The sequence below is a fragment of the Myiozetetes cayanensis genome, unplaced genomic scaffold, assembly GCF_022539395.1.
Source record: "Myiozetetes cayanensis isolate MyiCay16 unplaced genomic scaffold, myiCay2020 scf35, whole genome shotgun sequence".
Lineage (NCBI taxonomy): Eukaryota > Metazoa > Chordata > Aves > Passeriformes > Tyrannidae > Myiozetetes > Myiozetetes cayanensis.
The window spans coordinates 1210508-1233774 of NW_026087577.1; the positions used below are offsets into that span (position 1 = coordinate 1210508).

Consider the following 23267-nt stretch of genomic DNA (forward strand, 5'->3'; position numbering starts at 1 on the left):
TTCCTTCTTCAGTGACCTTCAGGTTGATGGATAGTATCCCAAATATTTAAGTTCCCAGTATCTGGCAACATCCAGATATTCCTCACGGTTTCCTCCTGTGCACAAGGAGCTGCAGAGCAATCAAAAATTGAGGATATTTTGGAAACATTCAACCTTGAGGCAGCTCCAGCCCCAGCCCTTAAAGCACCAGGCACAGGGATGGGTCAAAATCAGCTCCTTGGGCTTCCAAATCTGCTTCAGCTCAGCGGGAAAATCATTAACCCAAGGCCCAGCCCGGAGCAGAGAACATGCTTTATTGAGAAGTAGGTACAGGAACAGCACATTCTACCACATCATGGGAACAGGGAATAGCTTCTGCAGGAGGATGGCCCTCTTCCCTGCTCCCCAAGGGATCTAACTCCTCGGATATTCCATAAGTATCTGCGGTTAGTTACGATACAGGAGCAGAGGGCACGGACAGCAAGGTTCAGTAATGCCCACAAGGTCCACACCAGGGACTGATCAGAAAGATTCTTTTCCTTTCTTTTTTTTTTTCAATTTTCCAGGACAGACAACCAACAGAGGAGCAAGAGAGAACTCTTCCAGGCCAGGATGGGGCAGTGGTTAACAGGGAATGGCTCCCACCTGCCAGGACACTGCGAGTGCTTCATTTCAGAGCCTGTTCCATGGGGAAGCACTGGAAGGGTTCCATGAAATCAGCACTGGGATGGTCCCAGCCCCTACCCTGAGCTTGTCCCCTCTTTTAGTCACACTGGAGCCATACAGGTGGCACAAGGACAGTGGTTATACTGGGAAGCCATTGCAGGAGAGTTTCTTCTGGTGGTGCTGGTGGGAGAGAGGAAGTCAAAGCTCATTATTTTTTTCTGTTTGTTTTACAAAGAGAAACAAGGATGCACTGCCAGAGGGTGATCCATCCCACAGCTCCCTGGAGCACAGCCTGGGCAACCCAACAACTCCTGGAGTTTCTGTGGCTGTTTGGACAAGGCCAGTGAAAATCTGTCCAAAGTTTTTTTCAGTCTAGAGGGGGAAAAAAATAACCCTCTCCAATACCAAGAGACCCACAGTTCAAGGAAGATTGCTCTGGGAAACGTGTCTCCAGTAAAATACACTCTGTGTAAAGGGACTCACTAACTCCAAGAGATAAAGCAGGAAGAACAGGAATTACAATAAAGGGGTCTCTCCAGCAGATGTGGGAGCTCCAGGAGGAACAGGAACATCTTGGAGCAGGGTGTTCTCACACCCTCAGCCTTGTCTCTGGCTTACTCAGGTACAGGAGATGCCAGTTCTGCCTGTACATCATTAACTACGAAAAGACCTATGGAAAACTGCTGGAAGAGGTGGCATATTATCCCACCAAAACTATGCCAGGCCTGGAATGGAGCAGGGCTGGTTCAAACCCTGCAGTCTGTAACTGCAGCTGGCTGGAAAACCAGCCCTCCCCAACGATCAGACCTTGTCCAAAGACCACAGAGGTCACTCCAGTGCTGAGAACTCCAGGAACCTGAGGGAAGAAACAACTGGATTCTAGGACACGACACAAGCTCACTGGAGCAGGAAGATGAGGGTGAGACCAGTGGCTGGACAGGTACAGTACCAGTATCAGAACTCCTCGGCCAGCGCTGCTGTGGGTCCGATACAGATCCAATCCTTGCAACCTCATTGAGGCCGAGACATTAAAGTTCCTCAGAACTGTGGGAGCACAAAGATCCAGGCCAGGCCAGTACCAAGGGGAGCTGATCTTTTCGTTTTTGGGGGTACTGTACCAGCCAATCACAACAGCAATGGATACAACAGAGATCCCGGGGGAATTCCTACTGCTGGGGGTCGCTGGCTCCAGGAGAGATGGACACTTAGGTTCCCTTGGGAGGGGTCCATTTCAAACAGCTGGGATCCATGATCTTATTGCTGTTGGATCTTTTGGCCTCTTTGGCTATCCATTCATCAATCAGGTCCTAAGGGGGACAGCAGGAGAGGGCAGGTTAAAACACGTGGTCCAAGTGCAGAATTATCCGTGGTACAACGTCACAAACCCAGAGCCACAAATCTGAAGGTGACTCACCCACCAACTGCTCAAAATAACACCAAAATAACAACATCTCCCCCACAGAGCTTTCCAGAAGCCCTTCAATCCCACTGACAAAGATCCAAAGTGAAGTCCCAGGGAGAGGGAAACATCAGGCAAATTTAGGGACTTATAAACCACAAGTGAGGGAACAAACAGGACTCATTCAGGATTCCATTCATTCCATTCAGTTGTATGTCAGGGGAGGGTTAGACTGGATTTTGGGAAAAGGTTCTTCCCCCAGAGGGTGGTTGGACACTGAACAGGCTCCTCAAGGCTGCCAGAGCTCCAGGAGTGTTTGGACAATGCTCTGAGGGACAGAGGGGGATTTTGGGGTGTCCTGGACAGGACCAGGAGTTGAACTGGATGATCCTTGTGGATCCCTCCCAGCTCAGGATATTCCATGTCATCCATTTGCCCAATGAAGGGCAGCCATGGTGAGGACCATGATGGGAATGCTGATCCATTGCTCTCACAAAAAGCCACTTACAATGAGCAATGTTATCCCACACACCAAAGGCAGGTCAGTAGAGTTTATTTCTGCACTGCTGAACAATCAGGTTGGACACCTAAGTCCTATTTTATCTGGAAATCCCAGTTCTCCCCCACTGGAATGAGAAGGCTGGAAAAAACCCAGCAAAGGAAACCCTGATTTCAGCAAGCTCATAATTAACAGCAAAATAAAAACACAGGGATAACCCTCCCCAATCTTACCTGTCTTTTCAGGACCAGGTGCTTTCCCTTCCAGTACTTGAGCATCTGAAGAGCCTGCAGGGTGCTCACGATGTCCACGGGGTTCACTGCAGTCTCCTGGCTGATCTCTGCAAAACACCAGCAGTTCTGTTAAATAAATTCCTCCACAATGCCCCCAGACTGCTGGTTTTGAACCAGGAGTTTTATGTAACTCCTTTGGAAACGGGACAGAAAATTCCTTGCATGTACTGGGGGGGTACATCCAGCACTGCAGTGGTTTAGTGATATAAATCTCAGGATTCACATTAATAAGGTGCAATCCTCTGAAAGATGCAGTTCTGCTTTTTCAGGACCACCTTGATGACCCTATGAAATGCCACACACTCCCAGGTGCCACAACTGACTGTTAAGGGTCCAAATATCCTCACTGTTGGCTCCTGGAGCCATTCCCGACTCCAGGAATGTGCTGCCCCACAAACACCCGCCCGGGTGAGCCAAGCGGGACCCGCCTTGGGGCTGAGGAAGGCGAGTGGGATGCACAGTGGACCAATCCACTACAGGCTTATTTAGCTCCAAAAATCACCTTTGATGGAGATCTCCTTCCCTTGGAAGTTGTGCAGGTAACGAAGCAGAACCTCCTTCCAGTAGCTGCGGTAGCTGATGAGTCCCAAGTCAGACAGAGGACGCTCGGGAGAGCCAACCTTTTCTTCTACTTTAGAAAGCAAATAACCTGAGAAGATTAAAAAAAAAAACACAACACTATTTAAACTGCCCAAACAACAAAAACTGCTCAACCTCCACCAGATCTGTGAGATTTGCTGGTGAAACCACCATGCTGGGGAGGTTTTTCCCTCGGAATTTCTCTCCCAACTTACTGAAGTCGATGAGCATTTTGCCATAGCCCTGCCTCATGTACTGAGGCATTGTCAGGATGCAGGAAACGTTGTAGTTGAGGAAGGAATTCTTCTCCTAAAAAACAAGGAGCAGGGAGGATGAACAGGTCTAGACGTGTGCAAACAGTGGGGATCTCATAATCCCAATAAGCCCAAGCAACTGATCCAACACCAGGGGAGAGCAGGGACAGCAGAAGAACCTGCCTGACAACCAGGAATGTGATCACCTTCTGCCACCGGCCTGGCTCAGGTGTCTGATTTTACCAGCCATTCAACTGGATGTTTGGGGCAGTTTTCAGCCTAGGATGGCTGCTCATGGAATCATGGAATGGGTTGGGTGGGAAGGGACCTCAAAGCCCATCCAGTGCCACCCCCTGCCATGGGCAGGGACACCTTCCACCAGCTTAGGCTGCTCCAACCTGGCCTTGGACACTTCCAGGGATGGAATCGTGCAGATTTTATTTCAGAGCATTTATTTTTACCTGTTTGTTGAGTTCTGACTCAGGTGATTTCAGCAACACAGTTTCCTGCACTTTATTTGGGAGAGTGTTCTCCTATCTATGGAATTTCACTGGCTGGAATATCTAAACAAGTGAACTGCACGACATCACAGCCAGAAAATAATCCCTTTTTCTGTACTGCAAAAGATGGGGCAGCAAAGCACCTACAACCCCTGCAGCAAACAGCACAATTCCTGCAGCTCAGGTTGGAAACTTTATCTGTTCCCAAAAGCAGCAAACTCTGAGACTGCAAAAACTCAGGGGGGGTGGATTCAGTGCTGGTAATTGGTGTCCTAAATCTCACTTTAGTGAGGTGGGTAATGAATGTGTGGGTATTTTCCACTCACCTTGGAGAAATATCCTATCAGGTGACAGCCTGTGTTGTCAGCTTCTGTCATGACATAGAAGAGGAAGGGTTCCACATCATAATACAGCGTTTTGTGGTCCAGGAAGAGTTTTGCCAGCAGACACAGGTTTTGACAGTAGATCTAGAGGCAACAGAACAGGATACATGTGTTTATTCCAGTGGAATATCCCAAGTGTGGACAAAACTGGACATGGGGAGTGACAAGAAAGTTCTGAACTATCTGAAAATGATGTAGAGTCTTTCAAACAGAGCAGTTGGGCCAGGAAACAATTCCATTTGTGATGGCACTTGGTAAGCCCTGGCTTCCTGGGAATGGATGTTTGTGATCTCAGTCCCTGAATGCCCAAAGCATCATCCTCTCAGAGAAGGGGAGCAGGGCTTGGGTCTCTGTATCGTGTCAGTCCTGTGCTCCAAAATCATCTCTGGCACTGGCAAAGCCTCCTCCCAGCTTCCAGCCTTTGGGGTTTGCTTCTTTGTCCTTTCCCCTGAAATCTTCAAGGCTGGACAAAACTGGACAGGGCAGAGGTGAGGTGCTGCATCTGCAGTGTGAGATCCCTTCAGGTCAGGGCTAAGGAGGTCCCCCCAGTAAGCCAGGCTGCTTCCCACTCTCACCCAAATCCAACTGAGTATTCCCAGGGAATGGGAGATGGGCAGGAACAATGTGTTGAGGCCAAGCACAGAAATCTCCCCACTAACTTTCCCCCGTCTCCAAGCAGGTGGAACTGCTGGAGCACACCAGGGCTGAGGAATAACCACAGTGAAAATGCAGCAAAGCTCCTGAAAGAACAGACAAACCAGACTCCTTTCTGCAACGAGGGGAGAGAGGGCCACGTGCACCCTGGTTCTCTGCAGGAAAGGCAGTGTGTTTGAAAGCTTGTCTCCACACTCCTGATGGTCCCAGTCCCTTACCTTGTTCTTCTTCCCATCCACTTCAAACACGGAGATGGAGCCTTTGCGGTAGATTTCATCCCCCGGCGGATGTTTCCAAACACATTTTGCCTATGCCAGGGAAGCAAAATCAGGGTGTCACTACTGCTTGAAGGACAAAATTAGGGTGTTACTCCTGTTTGAAGGACAGAAACAGTTACAGCATCTGCTGATGATAGACCAGGAAACTCGCAGCTTTCTCACCTCCCACAGCAACTGAGCTACACCAGTGATGGTTTAAATCGTTTACAAGCTAAACTCAGATTTGGAACTCAAGGCAGGAGCTCTGGCCTGGCCCTTACCATGTGCCTACGTAGGATTGTCTGGCTCTTCATGTATTTGAGGCAGAACTCACACATGTAGAGGCGCCCCAGGCGAGCATACTCCTCGGGGTAGGGGGAGTGGTACCACGTGTCCAGCTCGTAGCGACCAAAAGCAATGGTTTTGATCATGTTGCTGCCCTCGGTGATCTGGCCCTGCAGCCTCAGCTTCTCCTGGGAGGGGGAAAAAAAAATAAATTAAAAGGAAGCGCAGAAGAAAAGGGACCCGTTTTCCTTAAGAAAATAATTTAATTCAAGTCTTCTGAGCTCGTGTCTCGGAGCGGATGTCTTGTCATGGATGTGAATCCTGACCCACAGGGATAGGACACAGCCTAATGCTCTGCCTCAGATACGCAGCTGGAAATGGAAAGGATCAAAGCACCTTTTGGTTCCTCTCTGGAGGTGGAATAAGGCTTTGGGAAGCACCTCAGGAGCTTCAGCAACACAAGGTTTTAAGCTCCATTTCGGTCACCGGCCACTGCCAAGGTGGCTTTTGTTGTCACCACCCCTCAGCCACCCTTCCAGCAGGTGAAGGTGCCCATTCTTCATCGACAACACCTATGAAATAGCACAGCTCCAGTTGTGCTTCCAGTGGGAAGCACCTCGGCAGGAGCAGCACTCAAACGCTCTCCCTGGGGCAGCTGTGCTGACTTGCAGCTGCTCTACAAACTCGGATTTCTCTGCACAAGTGCCACAGGCCCCAGAAACTTCCATATTCCCACCACATGTGAGGTGCACTGTCCCACGTTTGCAGCGAGCTCAGTCTCACCAGGTCCTCGGATGCCCGAGCCTGCGCCCTCCGGAACAGCTCCAGGTCGTACTCACTGGTCAGGTTTTCCAGGAGAGGTTCCCTGGTGTTGCCATAGGTCTGTCTGTGCTCCTGGAACAACCAAACAACAGTTCTGCTGCCAGGCTGTAACCAAGCTGAGGGATCTTGCAGCTTTTTTGGCAGGGAATGCTGCAGGATGACTGAGAAAGCCAAACTCCTGCTCAGTGGTTTCATTCCAGACCAGAGGGAATGAGGGAATATTCCAAGTCAGTGCTTTTACCATGTATTTTTCCTTTTGCTCCTTGCTCAGTCCTGAGTTCCTCTTCTTCCTGAGCTCAGCCACTTTCTCTTTGTATCGCAGCTGCCTCTCTGTGGGGGCCTGAAAAACCAGGGGTGGGATCTTTCACTGCTCCATCCACTCCAAACATTCCCATTCCCACCCCAAGGACCTCTGTCCTGCCTCTCATTTCATGGGCTTTGCTGCCTCTGAACCAATCCTCTGTTAATAACAGGGCACAACACAGGTATGTAAAGCAGAATATTTTTCCTCCTACCACAGCCTTTGCCAAAGCACCTCAGCCCCACAAGACAGGGAGCACTCCTCATGGAATGCTTAATCATGGGAAGAGCTCCGAGCTGACTCATGAAGTCATCTTGACTCAAATCCAACACTCAGGAGCTGAAAAATGTAATTCCCCTGGTTTGGTTCTTTTCTGTTTAGTCAGAGTCAAATTGCAGTTCACAGTTCTGCAGGAATTCTTTCGTCCTGCACATGGAAAAGATCCTCCTGAGAGCGCTCCAGCCTCCTCGGGCATCACCGAGCTGCTCTCCCTGGCTGCTCCACTCTCACTGAAGGGATACAAGGAATGGCCTTTGCTGAAACGAACTGAGTGACAACAGTGGAAGCTGAGGTTTTCCCAGTCTTACCTGGTGCCTGGTGGCGTGTCTGTTGTTGTCATCCTGCCTGTGGGCCAACATCCGCTCCTCAATCTGCTTATCCCGGCTCTGGGCTCGCACCTGGAACCCAAAATCCACCTGTCAGTGCTGCAGCAAACTCTTTTCATCCCTTTTCTCTTACAGGTCAATATTCTGAACTGTGCTTGACACACAAATGCTGCTGCCAAAGACAGCAGCTGACCACCTGTGTCATCTCTGTTTTCTGTTCAAAAATCACAAATCTTGGCATTTTGTTCTCCAAATCCCCCAGGAAGATATAGCAGAAGGCAAACCAAGGCCAAGCATTCACCTTGCACTCATCTGCTGAGAGGTTGTGGTACAGGGGGCACCCCGAGATGGAGAAGTGTCGCTCGTGCTTTCCAGTCAGGTGTCCTGCAGAGGGGCAGAAAAACAACCCAACCCATAAGAAATAACCAACACGAGGTTTCAGAAGTCTCCCAGATGCTCACACGAGCAGGCTCAGCGGGATGGAAGGGGCAAACCTCCTGCTTTGTGGCAAAAGCAAGGAAAATCTTTCTCCCTCTGCCCTCCCTGCAAGCAGCCAGGTATGGTGGAGCAGGAATTTGGGGCTGAAATCCTGTTTCTGGCAAAAAAATCTATTCCCTGCCTGCAAGACTCTGCATTTTCCTCCCACACCTGGGCTCATCCTCCTATTTTGGTCCTTATCTTGTCATTCCCTGTCACTCCTAGGCAGAAAACACCTCCAGGAATATCCCTGCAAATATACCTGCATTTAGGCTTCATATTCCTTCCCTAGACCCCCTTCTCCTTCATATTCCTGCTCCTAACTAACTCCATGATTTTTAGGGTGTATAACAACTTGGAGTATCACAGCAGGAATGCAAAGCCCAGCAGATCTACCCTGGAGCTGGAATTACCTAAGGAGTTACAACCAGGAGTGGGACACTTCATGTTGAAGTTGTAGCTCTCGTGGAAGCGGCGCCGCTTGGGGCGGTGGGAGAGGTCACTCCCGGAATCCTTCATGGACATGTCCTTGGCGATGCTCTCATCGTGGGACACGTTGGGGCTGGAGATGTCAATGTCCGACTCCGAGGAAGGGGCGTTCCCGGTGGGAGTGCGAGGTGGGGACTCATCGTGATCCGCCGCGTTTTTTGTGTCTGGGTAAGGATACGGACAACGAAAGGATCCGGATGTTACGAATCCGAGAAAAGGCTTTTAAAGACGTGTAAAGCCCAGAGCTGCAACCCCCAGCCCTGGGGATACCCTGGGAGGAAGGTTTTTCCCGGAGGTTCTCCCCAGCACACACCTCTGTCCGAGAAATCCACCACCTGCTCGGTCTCGGAGCCGGAGGAGCGCGTCTGCCGCAGCGGGTACTTTTTGGGAGTGACGGGAGCGGGCTGCTGCTGGCTGCGGGTCACCCTGCGCGTGGAGTACACCGGCTCCTCCGCTCCGAAGGACGGCGGGTTGCGCACCGGGCTGGAATCTGAGCCCGTGGGAGCAGTGCAGTTACACCTCGAGAACCAGCAGGGACTGCCCAGCAAACCCTGCCGGCCCCCAAACCCTGCCTGGCCCCAAACCCTGCCCGGCCCCAAACCCTGCCCGGCCCCAAACCCTGCCCGGCCCCAAACCGCCCGGCCAAATCCTGCCCCCAAACCCTGCCCGGCCCCAAACCCTGCCCAGCCCCAAACCCTGCCCGACCCCCAAACCCTGCCCGGCCCCAAACCCTGCCCACCCCAAACCCTGCCTGGCCCCCAAACCCTGCCTGGCCCCCAAACCCTGCCCAACCCCCAAACCCTGCCCAACCCCCAAACCCTGCCCGGCCCCCAAACCCTGCCCGGCCCCAAATCCTGCCCAGCCCCAAATCCTGCCCGGCCCCAAATCCTACCCAGCCCCAAACCCTGCCCGGCCCCAAACCCTGCCCGGCCTCCAAACCTTGCCCAGCCCCAAACCCTGCCCACCCCCAAACCCTGCCCCAGAGCAGGAGGAGGAAGATGACCTCCAGAACAGCAGAGTCTGTGACTGACAGTTCTATCCTGCCACTCTCACCATGCTCTGTCCTCCCCAGATAAAATCTCTGGGATTTCACTCACACTGAGCAGTCTGGAATTACATCAGCTTTCTCTGGACTTAATGACTTAATTAACCAGTAATTATTAACCAGGTTCGGTTTGGAAAGCTAAAGATCCGTTAGCTTAGATAAGAACTATCAGAGTTTAGATAAGCCTTGGGAAGAGCAGGATTGCTCCCACTGTGGAGCTGGATTTGATTTGGATTTGTTGCTGATTTAGGATTTGGATTTGTGATCCTACCCTGCTCATAAGAATCATGGAATGGTTTGGGTTGGAAGGGACCTTAAAGCTCATCCAGTTTCAACCCCTGCAACAGGCAGGGAATATATATCAAGCAATTATTTTGCATTAAAATAATGCTGTCCTAACCCATGGATATCACAGGTATTCCATACGCACCTTTCCTTGTTTTTAAGATCTAATTACCACGTGATCACACACACGTATTTCTCATCTGCAATAAAATTTGTCACAAACTACATTTTTTTTAATCCAAGTGTCTACAAGGAGCAATGGAAATGAGCTTTTATCTGCTGTCATTTCCTCTCCTTGATGCCAGATGGCAACACATGAACTAACTGCCAAAAACTGCCCACACTAACACTAAAAAAAGAGGAGGTGGACTCATTCCACGTTTCCTTTTACAGTCTGAGCGCCAAAGGAGGAGCACACAAAATAACTGCCAGTACTTGGTAACGTTTATCACACAGCAGGGTCAGCACATCACAAAAATACATCTCCCCTTGGGGCACAGGACCCTCCAAACAAACAAATAAAGGAAATAAAACCCACTTTCACCCCTAAGCCCCCTCTCCCTCACTTGGCTCCGGTACCAATGGAATGGAAAGGAGATTTCTAGAGTTCTCAGAAAATTCAGGCAAAGCTGGCAGTGGAAGTGTGGGGTTTGACTCCTCCTTCCCTTACCAATTTGTCAGCTTTATTTTTTGAACACAGGGCACTCATCTTTTGATTTCCATCACCTTTAGATTATACAACCCCATCTGTGCAGTATGTACAAATAAAGGTGCTTTTTGCTGTGTTGGTAATAGCTAAAACCCACAAATATAAATTCCTATTTATGCTTAAATTCTACATGTTTAGGTTCTAAACAGCACGGACTGCACTGAGCCTTTTTTTTTTTTTTTCTGAAAAGGCTGAATTTCTTTTGGTTTTTGAAGCAGAGCCTTTACCTTGGGAGCTCTGGCTGAGCCTGGCCGAGGAGCGTGTCACGCGGGCGGAGCGCCGGGAGGTGCCGTCGCTCTCCGAGCTGTCCGTGTGCTCGGGATCCGTGGAAAAATCGGAGTCCTCCGTCCCATCTGAGCTACTGCCCGCGTTCCTCTGCAACAGCACAGCCCACACGTCAGCAGAGAGCACCTCCACTTGGATGTTGTAGAAAATGTTTCATAGAACCGTGGAATGGTTTGGGTTGGAAGGAGCTGAAAGCCCATCCAGTCCCACCCCTCTGCCGCGGGCAGGGACACCTCCCACCAGCCCAGGTTGCTCCAAGCCCCGTCCAACCTGGCCTTGGACACTTCCAGGGATGGGAAGAGATGTTAGATGGATCAATTCAACCAAAAATGTCAAGTGTATCGCTCTTTATTTTGGTTTAATAAATATGCAGTGTCAGCGCCTTCAGTAATAAAAAGCTTCTTGCAAACTGATCCCCAAGGAAAGGTCATGGGAGCACCGAATTAATTAAAGCAAAAGATGGTGTTGGGTCACAGGTTGGACTCAGGGATCTTGGAGGTCTTTTCCAACCGGGGATTCCATGATCTATTTTTCCCCTATCAGGAAGGTTCCCACCTCGTCCAAGACACTTCAGCTGGAAGGCTTGGGGTGTCCTGGGCAGGGCCAGGAGTTGGGCTTGATGATCCTGGTGGGTCCCTTCCAACTAAGGATATTCCACGTGCTCTGTCCCTCCAGCTGCACCCCAAAATCCCACCTGGCTGCCCCGTGTCCTGGGTTCAGCTGGGACAGATTTAATTCCTCCTCAGCTGCCGTGTTTGGGATTCAGGATGAGAATGGTGTTGAGAACACACCAGTTTTTGGGGTTTTATCCTAAGTCAAGGACCCTTTTCCCCCTTTCTTTGTGCCTCCTGCTCTGCCAGTAAGAGGGGTCAGAAAAGAACTGGGAGGGAGCAGAGCTGGAACAGGCACCACAAACTGGGCAGAGGGATATCCCACAGCAGTGCCCCAAACTGGGCAGAGGGATATCCCACACCACACGACGCCATTCCCAGTACCTAAACCGGGAGAGTCATCCCATAGCAGGGGGATAGATCTGGATGTGGGAAGGGGAGCTTCTGGCATCACTCAGTTGGTGCTGAGCAGCTGTATTCTACCTCACTTGTTCTTCCTTTTTATTATTATTTACCACCATTATTACATGTAACTTCGTTTTTATTATCGAACTGTTTTTATCAGAACCCAGAAGCTGGACTGTAAACACTGAGGGGTGAGGGAGCGGCAGCGCAGTGCGTAATTTCCACCCGGGTTTAAACCACGACGCGCCGAGGGGACAACCAGAAGGTGGTTCGGGGCACGGTGGGATCCCCGGAGGGAGCCTCGTGGGGGCACAGCCGTGAGGGGACGGCGCTGGCGGAGCAGTGAGGGGAGCTGGGGTGGCGGCCGCCATGAGGGCAAGGGGGGGAGGCCTCGCGCCAGTGGCGGGAGCGCGGCCCCCGCGCCGCTTTGTTTTGCACCCAGCGGAGCCGCGCCGGCCCCAGCCAATCACAGCGCGCGTGGGACGAGCCAAAGGGAGAACCCGCCAATGGCAGCTCGAGGAAGGGTAAAAGGCGGGCCCGCGGTGAGTGACGGACGGCACAGCCGCCCTATCAGCGCGAGGCTTGCTCCCACGGCAACATCAACCGGGGGGGCGGAGTCAGATGGGGAAACAGGGCACGCGCGGGGAGGTGACCGTTGGGGGTGGATTGACATCCGCGAAGGCCAATCAGAGGCAGGCCCGGCACTGCAGCCTGACGAATAGGCCATCAGCTCTGCGGCGGCCTACCCAATCGGAGGCGGTAAGGGGCGGAACCCGCTGCCCGCGCGGGGGAGGGGGAGCGGTGGCCGTTGGGGGCCATGAGTGACAAGCAGGGCGTCCAATCAGCGCGCGGCGTACCCGTGCGGGAGCCAATCAGCGAGCGCGGGAGGCGGGCGCTGGGGGCTCAAGGCCGCTATTTTCCCCCCGGTTTTGTGCTCGGGAGAGGCAGCGGAGAGGTTGGGGAAGGGTAGAAAGCTGCGGGCCAAGCTCGTCGGTACCCCCCATCAGCCGCCTCCCCCGATTCCCGGCCGCGCTCACCTTCCTGCGCTGCATCCTAGGCGGGGGCAGCGAGCTCGCCTGGTCCCCGGCGCCCGCGGCCCGCGAGGCGGCGGTGGCCGCCGTCGTGTTAGCGCTGGCGGGCTCCGTGGTGACAGCCGTGTCTTCCGCCCTGCGGCACGTCTGCTCCGGCGGCGCCAGCCCCGCTTCCAGCCGCCGTTCCCTGCTCGGTCCCTCACGCTTCCGCCGGGACGCGGCCCACTCCCCCCGGTCACGTGACCGCGAGCCATCTTGGAGCCGGGCAAAGCATCTCTGTGGCGCCGCTGGCAGCGAAGCCGCGCTCCGCCATTTTTGATTCGGGCCGAGGACTCTTGGCGCGAGGCGCTGAGGCGGCGGCCATTTCGAGTGAGGGCGTGAAGCCGGCGAGGCGCGGGGCGGGTGGTGTTGCCGGGGGCGCCATGTTGGGTTCGGGCAGGCGGAGCGGCGGGGCCGGGCTGTGGCGCCGCCGGGACCGCGGGGCGAGGGGCGGAGGAGGGCGGTGAGTCCCGGGGCTGCCGGGGCCGGCCGAGGGCGGGGAAGGCCCTGCGGTGAGGGCGGGGAGCGGTGGGGTTCCCGGCCCCCCCCTCCCTTCAGGGACAGGCCTGTTCCGGGCCTGGGCGCTGGGGCGGGGCCGGGACGGGCGCGCGGGGAGGTGGATTATCGTTAATAACCGTTAATTGGGCTCTGCTCTCAAAATGCTGTCGCGGCGGGGAGGGGGAGGGAGGGGCGACTTTTGGTGGGTTTGGCCGGTGTGGTTCTGTCTCGGGTGTCTCTGAGGGCCGTGTGGCGGCTCTGGCTGGGCCAGGCTGAGGGGCGAGTTCATTTACCAATAATTGTGGAGAATCATGGAACGATTTGGGTTCGGAGGGACCTTAAAGGTCCAGTTCCACCCCAGGGACACCCTCCACCATCCCAGGTTGCTCCATCCTTGGACACTTAAGGGATGGGGCAGCCACAGCTTCTCAGGGAAATCCATCCCAGCCCCTCCCCACCCTCCCAGGGAGGAATTCCTTCCCAATATCCCATTTAATCCTACTCTCTTCCCCTTGTTCTGTCTCTCCATCCCTCGTCCCCAGTCCCTCTCCAACTCTCCTGGAGCCCCTTTAGGCCCTGCAAGGGGCTCTCAGGTTTCCCTGGAGCCTTCCCTTCTCCAGGGGACATCCCCCCGCCCCAGCTCTCCCAACCCCATTCCTTCTCCTCTGACATCCATCCTGCCCCTTTCCCTGCATTCCTGCATTCAGTCACAGAGCTGGCCCCAGGGATTTGGATTTGAAGATTTTGTGAACACAGGAATTCTGCACAGGATTTGTGAGCAGCTCTCTCAACCTGTCTCCAGAGCAGGAATTGCTCCATCCCTTTAATTATCTCCATCACCTCCTCTGGACTCGTGTTTTAATGTGACAACACTGTGTATCAACTGCAATAAATCGCTTTATGTGAAGACTTGGGGGGGGAAAAAAGGAAGGATATTTAGTCAAATACATGATTTCTTTCCAGCTCTGGTTATCTTTAGGGATTATGAATTTCTCAGGGCCTAATCCTGTAATCCTTGGGAGGGTTTGTCATCCTTAGTCATGCAAGTGATGCTGCTGCTTTTCTCACTCCAAATTGTCATTTCTCATAGGTGTATCCAGTTTCCTGTGAAATGCTGAAGGGCAAACCTGGAGAAGGGAGATGAAATCCCTCTGCTTTTATCCCAGCAGGGAGGAAGTGGGGAGCAGTTTGTGTGGTATGTGAAGCATTGGGTCAAATCAGCTCTGAATGTCGAGCCCAGGAGAACAATGGGAGTGTGAACAGCTCTAGTCCCTTATTTCAGGGAACTCATTTGCAAATCTGGAAAACCCCCTAAATGCAGGAATTCTGCAACCAGCTTGGTTTAGTATCCCTGGCAGGGGGGTGGAAGGGGATGAGCTTTGAGGTCCTTCCAACCTCCTTGGGAATTGTTGGAGGTGAAACTGCGGGTCTGTGGTAGGGAAAAGCACGAAGGGAAGTGGAATTGGAGCAGCTGGAGGTTCTGCCGCGGTGCCATCACCACTAGATGTCAGTGGGTGAAGGGTGTGAAATTCGGGATCAGCTCCGGAGGAGAGGGAGCAATTTCTGGGGTGCAGAGCTGGTGCAGCTGCTGCTCACCAGGATCCCACTGCGGTTAAGCTCTTCTTCATAATGTTCTTAAAACAGACTTTTAAAACTCTCAGAATATTCTGAGTAGAATTTTTCTGAGGCTAAAGCAGAAAGTTTAGAAGAAGAGGCTCACAAAACATCCCTGTGCTGGAAGGGGCCCACAGGGGTCATCAAGTCCAATTCCTGGCCCTGCACAGGACATCACAAGTTTGGCATATTTGATGATGGAACTTCATCTTAAATGGCACAAAAGTGATTTTTAGGTTTTAAATTCTCTTTTATTTAAATATTGGCAGGTGCCAGATTCACACTGGTTCAGCAGAAATCTTTTGGTCCTGAAGATCTCATGGAATCTGAAACCTCTCCAGGCCTTCGGCCTCGCTAAAACTCTTTAGAACGTGGCAGGGGGATGGAACTGGATGGTCTTTTTCCAACCCAAACCATCACACGATTAAATACCAAATAAATATCTCTTGCTGAATCTTAGAAAATACAGGCAATGAAAAAAACCCAAAACAAATGAGGTACAACTTCAGTTGGTTGAAATTAAAGGTTTAGGTTTAAAAATTCAGGTTTAAAGCCCTGATTTCCTGCCTTGGTTCCCCCTTGCTCTGGAGAGCTGGCAGGGAGGGAGTGAGCTGCCATCACTTCTGTTAGTGGTGATATAAATTAGGAATTGTTGGGAAGCAGAATAAACGTTTGTAAAGTCTCTGAAGTTTCTCAGTTGCCTCATAAGTAAGGTTTATAAATTATAATAATTCCCTGTGATCTCTTCCTGCAGGATGAATTTACTTAAGTGTATTTAAAGCAACTGAGAGAAATGCTATAGAATGAAAATACACCATAAACACCACCTGGATTGCTACATTTTAATAAATCTCACTTGTTTTTAGGTGCCATCTCAGCCCAGCTCTGGGGGGTTGAGTTACCCAAAGGTTGGGATGAAGCTGCAGAGCTGGAAATACCCAGATGTGAAGATCCAGGATAGCTGCTGCTTTGACTTCCCCATCTTCAGAAGGTGAGTGGAGATGGGTTCCCTCTGGTTTGGGTTCCTGATTAATCACTTTAATACCTGGATTTAGGTGCAGGTGACAGAGCAGCACCAGGGATCTCTTGGAAAGACTGAAGAATTCCTGATCCAGTGTGATGTCTGTGGGTTGGGTTATTCCCACTTTTCCAGTGGGATAACTGGGAATGGCTGCTGTTTGTTGGCTGGATTTTTGGGCAGAGCCTGAGCCACCTGACCCATGTTAGGCTGGGGCTGAGCAGGGCTTGGAGCCTCAATTATTGTGTCACCAGCCTGACCTTAGTTCTTGGCCTGGTGCAGTGAGTGATGTGCAAGCAGGGCAGGGCAGACTGGGATCCCAGTGGATGGAGTGGGAATGCTGTGGAGCCTGGACTAGCAACAAGCCTGACCCCAATTTTTGAGTCTTTCCTTCTGTATAAAACTCCCCAGTGGCCTCGGGACACTTCACAAACCAACCCAACAGCAGCAGATGTATTTAATCCAAACTGTGCTGCTGGAACAGGGCTTTCTCTGCAGATTGACTTGGTATTTTCTGCTTTTGCATTAAAGAGAACTGTTAATGAGCTGCAGCACACCAGGAGGATGAGTCTGGGGGGAGAGGGGCTGGGTTTAATGTTTTTAAAGCCTGAAGCAGGTGTAGAGCTGCGTGGACACTGAGCTGAGCCTAAAGAAATGCCTTGAGTGGGGAATCACGGCCCTGCAGGTCTGCAGACACCACCAGCTGGGGGTGGGTGGCTTGGAGTGTTCCGGGACTGGAACAGAATCCATGGACTCTTCCCTGGGGCTCTGGCAGCAGACACGGAGTGGAGCCTGTGTTTCCTGGCATCAGGAGCAAGGTCAGCCCAGCCTGGCCTACATCTTTCCTTTTTTAAATTGTGATGGAAAAAAAGTAAAAGATCCAGGCTGAGTTTTTTTTGCTGAAAGCAGAAGTTTTTCACTTGGTTCCAGCTGACTATGGCCCCGCCTCCTGGTCCCTTCCCTCCCCTGGGTCTCATAGGATAATCTAATTATTAAATAGCTCCAATAAAAGCACATTCTGCCCTGGCAGGAATAAAGCCTATTGATAGGCAGGATATTTTTGTGCCACCCTCGCCCTGGCCCTGCCAAAATGGGTTATTTTTTTGGATTTGTGGTCTGCTCCTTTAATACATTCCTTCCAGTCTAGGCAGAGCTCTCCAACTGCCTGGCACTGGAGTTAATTCCTTGTTTCCCAGTCAATCCAATCTGCTCCTAAAGGAAAACTCTGCTCACGTTGCCCAGCCCAGTGACACAAACTCTCACAGGTGTGGGAAACGTTTGCCACCCAAGAGGACCCTGGTGTGGGAAGGTGGAACCTGATCCCTTTTGGCACTTCCCGTGGGCAGCTCTTCCCCGTCCGACTCTGGGGAACCATTCCCGGCCTTTGGAGCTCAGCTTCCAGTTGGCAGGAATGTCTTGGACACAGGAAGGAGCTGTAGGGTGTTAAAAACAGGTTGAAGAGTGACCCCTAATCCCTGTGGTGGAGGGATAATTTAGGGATGTGCCTGTTTGCATCCCAGGTGAAAATAAGAGGAAGGGAGCAGAGAAACAACTGTCAGCCCAACTGCAGGGTGGAGTGTGTTGGGAGGGCCAGCAAAGGTCACGAACATAAGGAGCCTTAAGATAAGGAGTGAGGTGGAAATAAGAACCAGAGCTGGGCAGAACGTTTGGAAAGTGAATCCAACCAGTTTGGCCCGTTGAGTGATTTTTGGGATGGCCTGACACGCTCCAATATCAAATATCCATCCCTTTGGCAGCCTTATCCCTCCTTTAGTTTCCTGGGATGCTGGTGAGCTCTGAGCATTAATGCTGAGGGAGCCAAAAAGCCACCAAACTGAGGGCAAATTGCCATTATGGGATGGACGGAGAATGGGAGACATCACAAAATGGGAGCTGTGGCTTTGACACCAGTTTGTTGTGGGATATGATCCCTGTCCTTTATACCTCTAATTAGAGGGGGGAGAAAACCCTGTTTATGTCTCTAATTAGGAAAAAACATTGTTTTAGTTGGAGCAAAGAGATAATTGAAGCCTGGGGTGAGCAGTCTTGGTGCTTTGTGGGACTTGTGTCCTGTTAGAAAGTGCTGCAGAATGGCTGTTCCTGGGTTCCTGTGCCAGCTGGAACTGCTGATTTCCTTTGAAACTCCTGCTTTTCTAATTATTCATGGCTAAAAAAGCAAAAAAAAGCTCCTTCCCATATGAACTCCTGGCTCCCTGAGCTCCAGGGCGAGCCAAGTAGGTGATTTTCTTCAGCCTCTGCATTTTTTCCTAATTACATTGTGCCAGTTGTTACCAACAGTCTGACTTACCTGTGCTTCCCAATGCTGGAATTCTGTGTGCTGGAAAAGCTCAGCAGCACTTCTGGGGGGGAGTTTGTCTTGGGAATGCCTTGGATCTATAAGGGGATAACATTTTTTGTGCCAAATCCAGCCCTTTCTGTCAAGTTTTTGTTTCTATAGCACGTTTTTGGTACTTTTTCCAGTGGAATTCAGAGGAGGAGAGGGAGGCAGAGCTGTGGGAGCTGCCAGGCAGGAGCTGGTGCATGAACTGGAGCTTTAATTGCTGCGAGCTGGGAAACCAGGGGATTTGCCTCTCTTAAAAGCATAAAGCTTCCTTTAACACCTTCTCCTAAGCGAGATGTTGTTCCTTTATTATATGCTTTACATCTGATTTTTTCAGCCCATGTTACTCTGGGAGATCCTCCTAAGTCTCTGATGCTGGCTAATTCCTGAATCCATGTCTCTGTGCATGCGGAGGAGAGACAAGTCCATCCCTTAGGGTGAGCCAAGTGGGATCTCCCAGCGTAAATCCCGATTCCTGGTGGCCCCCAGATGTGTTGTGTCCCTGCAGTCCCAGCTCCTGCAGGGTTCCTTGGGCAGGGAGTTCCCCCGGTGCCATCAGCACTAATAAAACTTGGAATTCAAAATAAAACCGGGAATCAAACCTCTGTGTGTGAGGGAGGGATCCCAAGGAGGATAACCCCTCCATCCCTGCTGGCTGTGTTTTCCAGGAGGAGCTGTGGGGTCCCAGCAGTGGGACGATGAGGAGGATGCAGCAGCAGGTACGAAAGAGGTTTTATTGGAGCTGCAGCTCCTGTTTTAAATTGCTGTGGGGGTAATTGAGTGACTCCCTCTCCCTGTATCCCTTTCCATGCCCTGTGCCAAGGCTGGCAGTGGACAGGGGTGACTGCTTTGAAGTGCTCTCCTGCTTTCTGGATGATTCACACTGGTAGGAGAGGCTTCCTGCCTTTCCATGACTTAGGGAAAAGCTCCATTTCATAATGTCTCCTTACTCTTAGCAGGGCTTGTGCTCTGTTCCCAAAACTCCCACTGTTTTCACTGCAGGCATGACCAGACTGTGAAACAGCTTGGCTGGTCTGGTGAATAATCTGTGAGTCTCTTTTAATAAACTGCAGTTTTATTTATCTTGCTGCTCTTTAGAGCTTTTCATCTCCAAACATTCAAGTGCAGAAACTGTCCAGCAGTGAAACTCAGCCGTGTCTCTTGGGGATAGAGTGGGAGGCAGACAGGCAGGCATTTTTTTACTCCACAGTTTGGAGTGAGAGGAATTTTGTTCAAGGACAATGAGGGAAAGCTTAGCTTGTGTGCCGAGTGACCCTTTGATCTTCCACGTTCATGCTCAGCTGATCAGGACTTTAAATCTAAGCTCTGTCTCCCTCCTCCCCACAGCAAACAGCCAGAAATATAATCTGCCCTGGGACTGGCCCAGGAGGGCTGGGCTGCAGGGGCAGCTGCTCGGCCCCACATGGGCCTTCTTGTCCTGTCCCCTCCTCCAGGGACACCCACCTGGAGCTCAGGGGGTGGGTGGCACTCGTGGGGTGTCTCAGGGGGTGGGTGGCACTCGTGGGGTGTCTCAGGGGGTGGGTGGCACTCGTGGGGTGTCTCAGGGGGAGAAGGCCAGGCTGAAATGTGTGTGACACTCATGGCTGCAAACCTTGAGGTTTCAAACTGGAGGTAGGGTTAGGTTGGATACTGGGAGGGTGGGCAGGGGCTGGGATGGATTTCCCAGAGAAGCTGTGCCTGCCCCATCCCTGGGAGTGTCCAGGACCAGGTTGGATGAGACTTGGAGCAACCTGGGCTAGTGGAAGGTGTCCCTACCCATGGCAGGGGGTGGCACTGGGTGATCTTTAGGGTCCCTTCCAACCCAAACCCACAATCCTGTAATTTTGGAGTGTTTGCTAAACGTGGGGAAATGACTTGGGCTTCCTGAGGCTCTGGAAAGTGGGAGCTGTTCCTGGTGCTGGGCTGGGTCCAGCTCTGCTGGGCAAGCAGAGGAGGCTCCAGAAGGTGCTGCCCAGCACCTGCAAAGGAGCAGGCAGAGGGTGACAAGAAGTTGGATCCTTGACCTGCAGCCCTTGAGCAGTCGCAAAAGGCTGTGTTAGTGCAGCACTTTGTTAGGATCCCTAATTACAGGGCTGGAGAGCAGCCTGTGGAATGTGGGACCCCAAATCCCTCACACTCTGTGGTGTGTGTCTGTCGGGGAAGGATAGGGAAAAGCCTCTTCTGCTGCAGATAAATTTGGGGGACTGATAATGTGCAGCTCAGCTGAGCCCCTTTGATAGGCACCAGCTGGAGCTTTCCTGCCTCATATTTACCCAAAATGTGGGGGCTAAACCTTTGGAGAAAGCAAAACTTGGCCTGGAATCAGAGTGGGGCTTTATTTAATTTGCTCTCCCTTGCTTATCTGCAGGGTGAGATGTGGTGGGAACAGGCAGAGGCCCAGCTGTGTGACCTTCCTTGTGCTGAAACAAAACAGCCCCAGAGCAGGGAATATTTTTAATTTCTCCCAGCTGTGGGTATTGGGTTCTAATCACTGTGCCCTAAAAAAAGACACTTCACAGAGAAACTGAAAGATGAATTTGAATGTGGAGGTTGGGAGTCCCTAAAAAAGCTGAGCTACCACTTCATCAGTGAGACAATAACTTGGTCTCTTTTTGGCATGTGTAGCTATTTTTCTTGGCAGTTTTTTGTTCTTTTGAACACCTGTGCTTGGTAGTTCTCTCTCCATTTTTTTTCCTTATATTTAATAACTTTTTACTTTAGTAAGAGTTCTTGTGGACCTGGGGAAGAGAATATTTTTGGGAAGGGTGTCTTTCCTGGAAGAAATGTCTGTACACAGAGGAGCAGCAAGATCAGGAATGGATTTACCTCTGGGATGGGGAGAACTGTTAAAGCAGACACTTGAGGGCCCTTTTTTGGTTTAAAACTTCATTTTAAGATTGAGTGAACAGGGAAATACTGAAGTGTTTTTTTGGGTGACTCTCAGAAATGCCCCCTCAGTGCTGCTGTTCTGGAATGTTCCCTACCCACCCTTAGGGCACCCTGGGAACACACCATTGTGCTCTGACCTTATCAGGGATCTGCAGGGCTCCTTCCTGGAAGAGATAGGGCTGGGCAGTTTGGGTGGGGGCTGATGGTTTGGTGGTGGAGCAGTGTGGGGTGGGAGATGATCGCTTTGATGGGTGGAAGATCAGTTTAGTGAATCCGTTTGGGGGGTGGATGGTCGGTTTGGTGGGTCAGTTTGGGGGAGGGAGGATGCTCACTTAGGGGTGGGTGATCACTGTAGGGGATGGATGCTCAGTTTGGGAGTGGCTGATCATTCTGGGGGGTAATGCTCCCTTTGCTCCACCCTGTTCCTCCCTCCTCTCCAGCCCCAGATTTGCAGTTTCTGCCCCATCTTTGCTCCCCCCAGTAGCTGCAACATCGGCCCCTTCTCTCCTCCCGGGGCTGCTGTGCAGGGAGGAGCTGTCCCTGGATGGATCCCGGGTGTCCCTGGATGGATCCTGGGTGTCCCTGCCTGGATCCTGGGTGTCCCTGCCTGGATGGATCCCGGGTGTCCCTGCCTGGATGGATCCCGGGTGTCCCTGCCTGGATGGATCCCGGGTGTCCCTGCCTGGATCCTGGGTGTCCCTGCCTGGATCCTGGGTGTCCCTGCCTGGATGGATCCCGGGTGTCCCTGGATGGATCCCGGGTGTCCCTGCCTGGATGGATCCCGGGTGTCCCTGCCTGGATGGATCCCGGGTGTCCCTGCCTGGATGGATCCCCGGTGTCCCTGCCTGGATGGATCCCTGGTGTCCCTGGATGGATCCCTGGTGTCCCTGCCTGGATGGATCCCGGGTGTCCCTGGTCCCTGCCGTGCCCAGGGGGTGCCAGAGCGGCCGGGCAGTGCTGCCGTGGCCGATACCCGGGGGGACACGGCCTGGCACAGGGACACGGCCTGGCACAGGGCCGGGGCTGCTCTGCCCCCCCTGCCCTCCCCTGTCCTTATCTCCCTGTGCCACAGCTGCCCCCACCCCACCCTCCTCGCTTGGGCTGATGTTCCCTTCCCTTGCTTTCCCTGAACCCTGGAGCTGTGCCCCTCTGGGATCCACAGGGGAGTTTGCTCCGAGGGTCAGACTTTATGGACACAGGGAATGGTTTCCCACTGTGCGAGGGCAGAGTCAGATGGGATATTGGGAAGGAATCCTTCCCTGGGAGGGTGGGGAGGGGCTGGGATGGATTTCCCAGAGAAGCTGTGGCTGCCCCATCCCTGGGAGTGTCCAAGGCCAGGTTGGAGTGACCTGGGAGAGTGGGAGGTGTCCCTGCCCAGGGAACAAGATGATCTTTAAGGTCCTTTCCAACCCAAACTATTCTGGAATTCTCTGATCATCTGAGGACTAAAAATATGTTTTAGGCGACCAGAACAAGGGAAAAGCCTGTGCTGGGATACCTTTTCAAGGAATCGAACAGTGTGATCCCAGTTCCCAGGTCTGAATGGAGATGGGATCAGAAATGATGCTCAAGGAGCAGAAGGTCAGGGAATGGTGAGGTGGGGCAGGTTGGAGGCACCTTCCAGGTTTGGGACTGCAGGGCCAGATGGAGGAACCTCATCCTGGAAAGGGCTGTGGGGCCGGATGGGGATCGGGATCGGGATCAGGATCGGGATCGGGATGGGGATTGGGATCGGGATGAGGATCGGGATCGGGATCGGTTCTACCCCCCCGCCAAAGGTGAAAGAGGAACCGGCCCCGCCCACGTGACCGCTCAGCGCGTGGGCTCTGCCCTGCTCTGATTGGCTGGGCCGCTTCTGTGGGCGGGGACAAAGGGCGTGGCTTCACGCCCTTCTCCCTCTGTGATTGGCTCTGCCGCCAGCAGTGACGCCTCCTGGCGCTCCTGGTTGGCCGCCGCCGCGGCGCGTGCGGGGCGGAGCGTACCGAGCGCTCTCATTGGCTTCCTTCGGTGTGGGCGGGGTGCCGGCGGCGGGGCAGCCAATGAGCGCCGCGCTGC

The 23267-nt window shown here is 52.5% G+C and overlaps 1 protein-coding gene and 1 long non-coding RNA gene across 4 annotated transcripts; one reads left to right on the forward strand and one right to left on the reverse strand.

The window, feature by feature from the left end:
* Positions 1-273: 273 nt before the first annotated feature.
* On the reverse strand, positions 274-13033 carry KAT7 (lysine acetyltransferase 7). The gene is made up of 15 exons (XM_050327916.1): positions 12820-13033; positions 10709-10856; positions 8756-8932; positions 8367-8606; positions 7778-7860; positions 7459-7548; positions 6812-6910; positions 6532-6642; positions 5745-5936; positions 5425-5514; positions 4496-4636; positions 3631-3724; positions 3339-3485; positions 2777-2883; positions 274-1952 (listed from the first exon to the last, which is right to left on the reverse strand). The coding sequence occupies exons 1-15, from the start codon at positions 12832-12834 to the stop codon at positions 1851-1853; spliced, it is 1836 nt and encodes a 611-aa protein (XP_050183873.1). The 5' UTR covers positions 12835-13033; the 3' UTR covers positions 274-1850.
* Positions 13034-13242: 209 nt separating this feature from the next.
* Positions 13243-19676, forward strand: LOC126646571 (uncharacterized). Of its 3 annotated transcripts, XR_007630317.1 has the most exons (5): positions 13243-13315; positions 14441-14545; positions 15831-15955; positions 18992-19042; positions 19147-19676. It is a non-coding gene; the product is annotated as an uncharacterized LOC126646571 (long non-coding RNA). The 3 variants fall into 3 exon arrangements; XR_007630316.1 differs by having other exon boundaries at positions 18992-19676; XR_007630315.1 differs by lacking the exons at positions 18992-19042; positions 19147-19676 and adding an exon at positions 18464-18983.
* Positions 19677-23267: the final 3591 nt, after the last annotated feature.

What these genes read in the sequence shown, in the direction of transcription:
- KAT7 (XM_050327916.1), bottom strand. An exon ending in GGTGGATTTCTCGGACAGAG is followed by an intron (nt 8,607 to 8,755) that starts GTGTGTGCTGGG and finishes ATCCTTACCCAG; the next exon opens with ACACAAAAAACGCGGCGGAT. An exon ending in AGCAAAAGGAAAAATACATG is followed by an intron (nt 6,643 to 6,811) that starts GTAAAAGCACTG and finishes TGGTTGTTCCAG; the next exon opens with GAGCACAGACAGACCTATGG.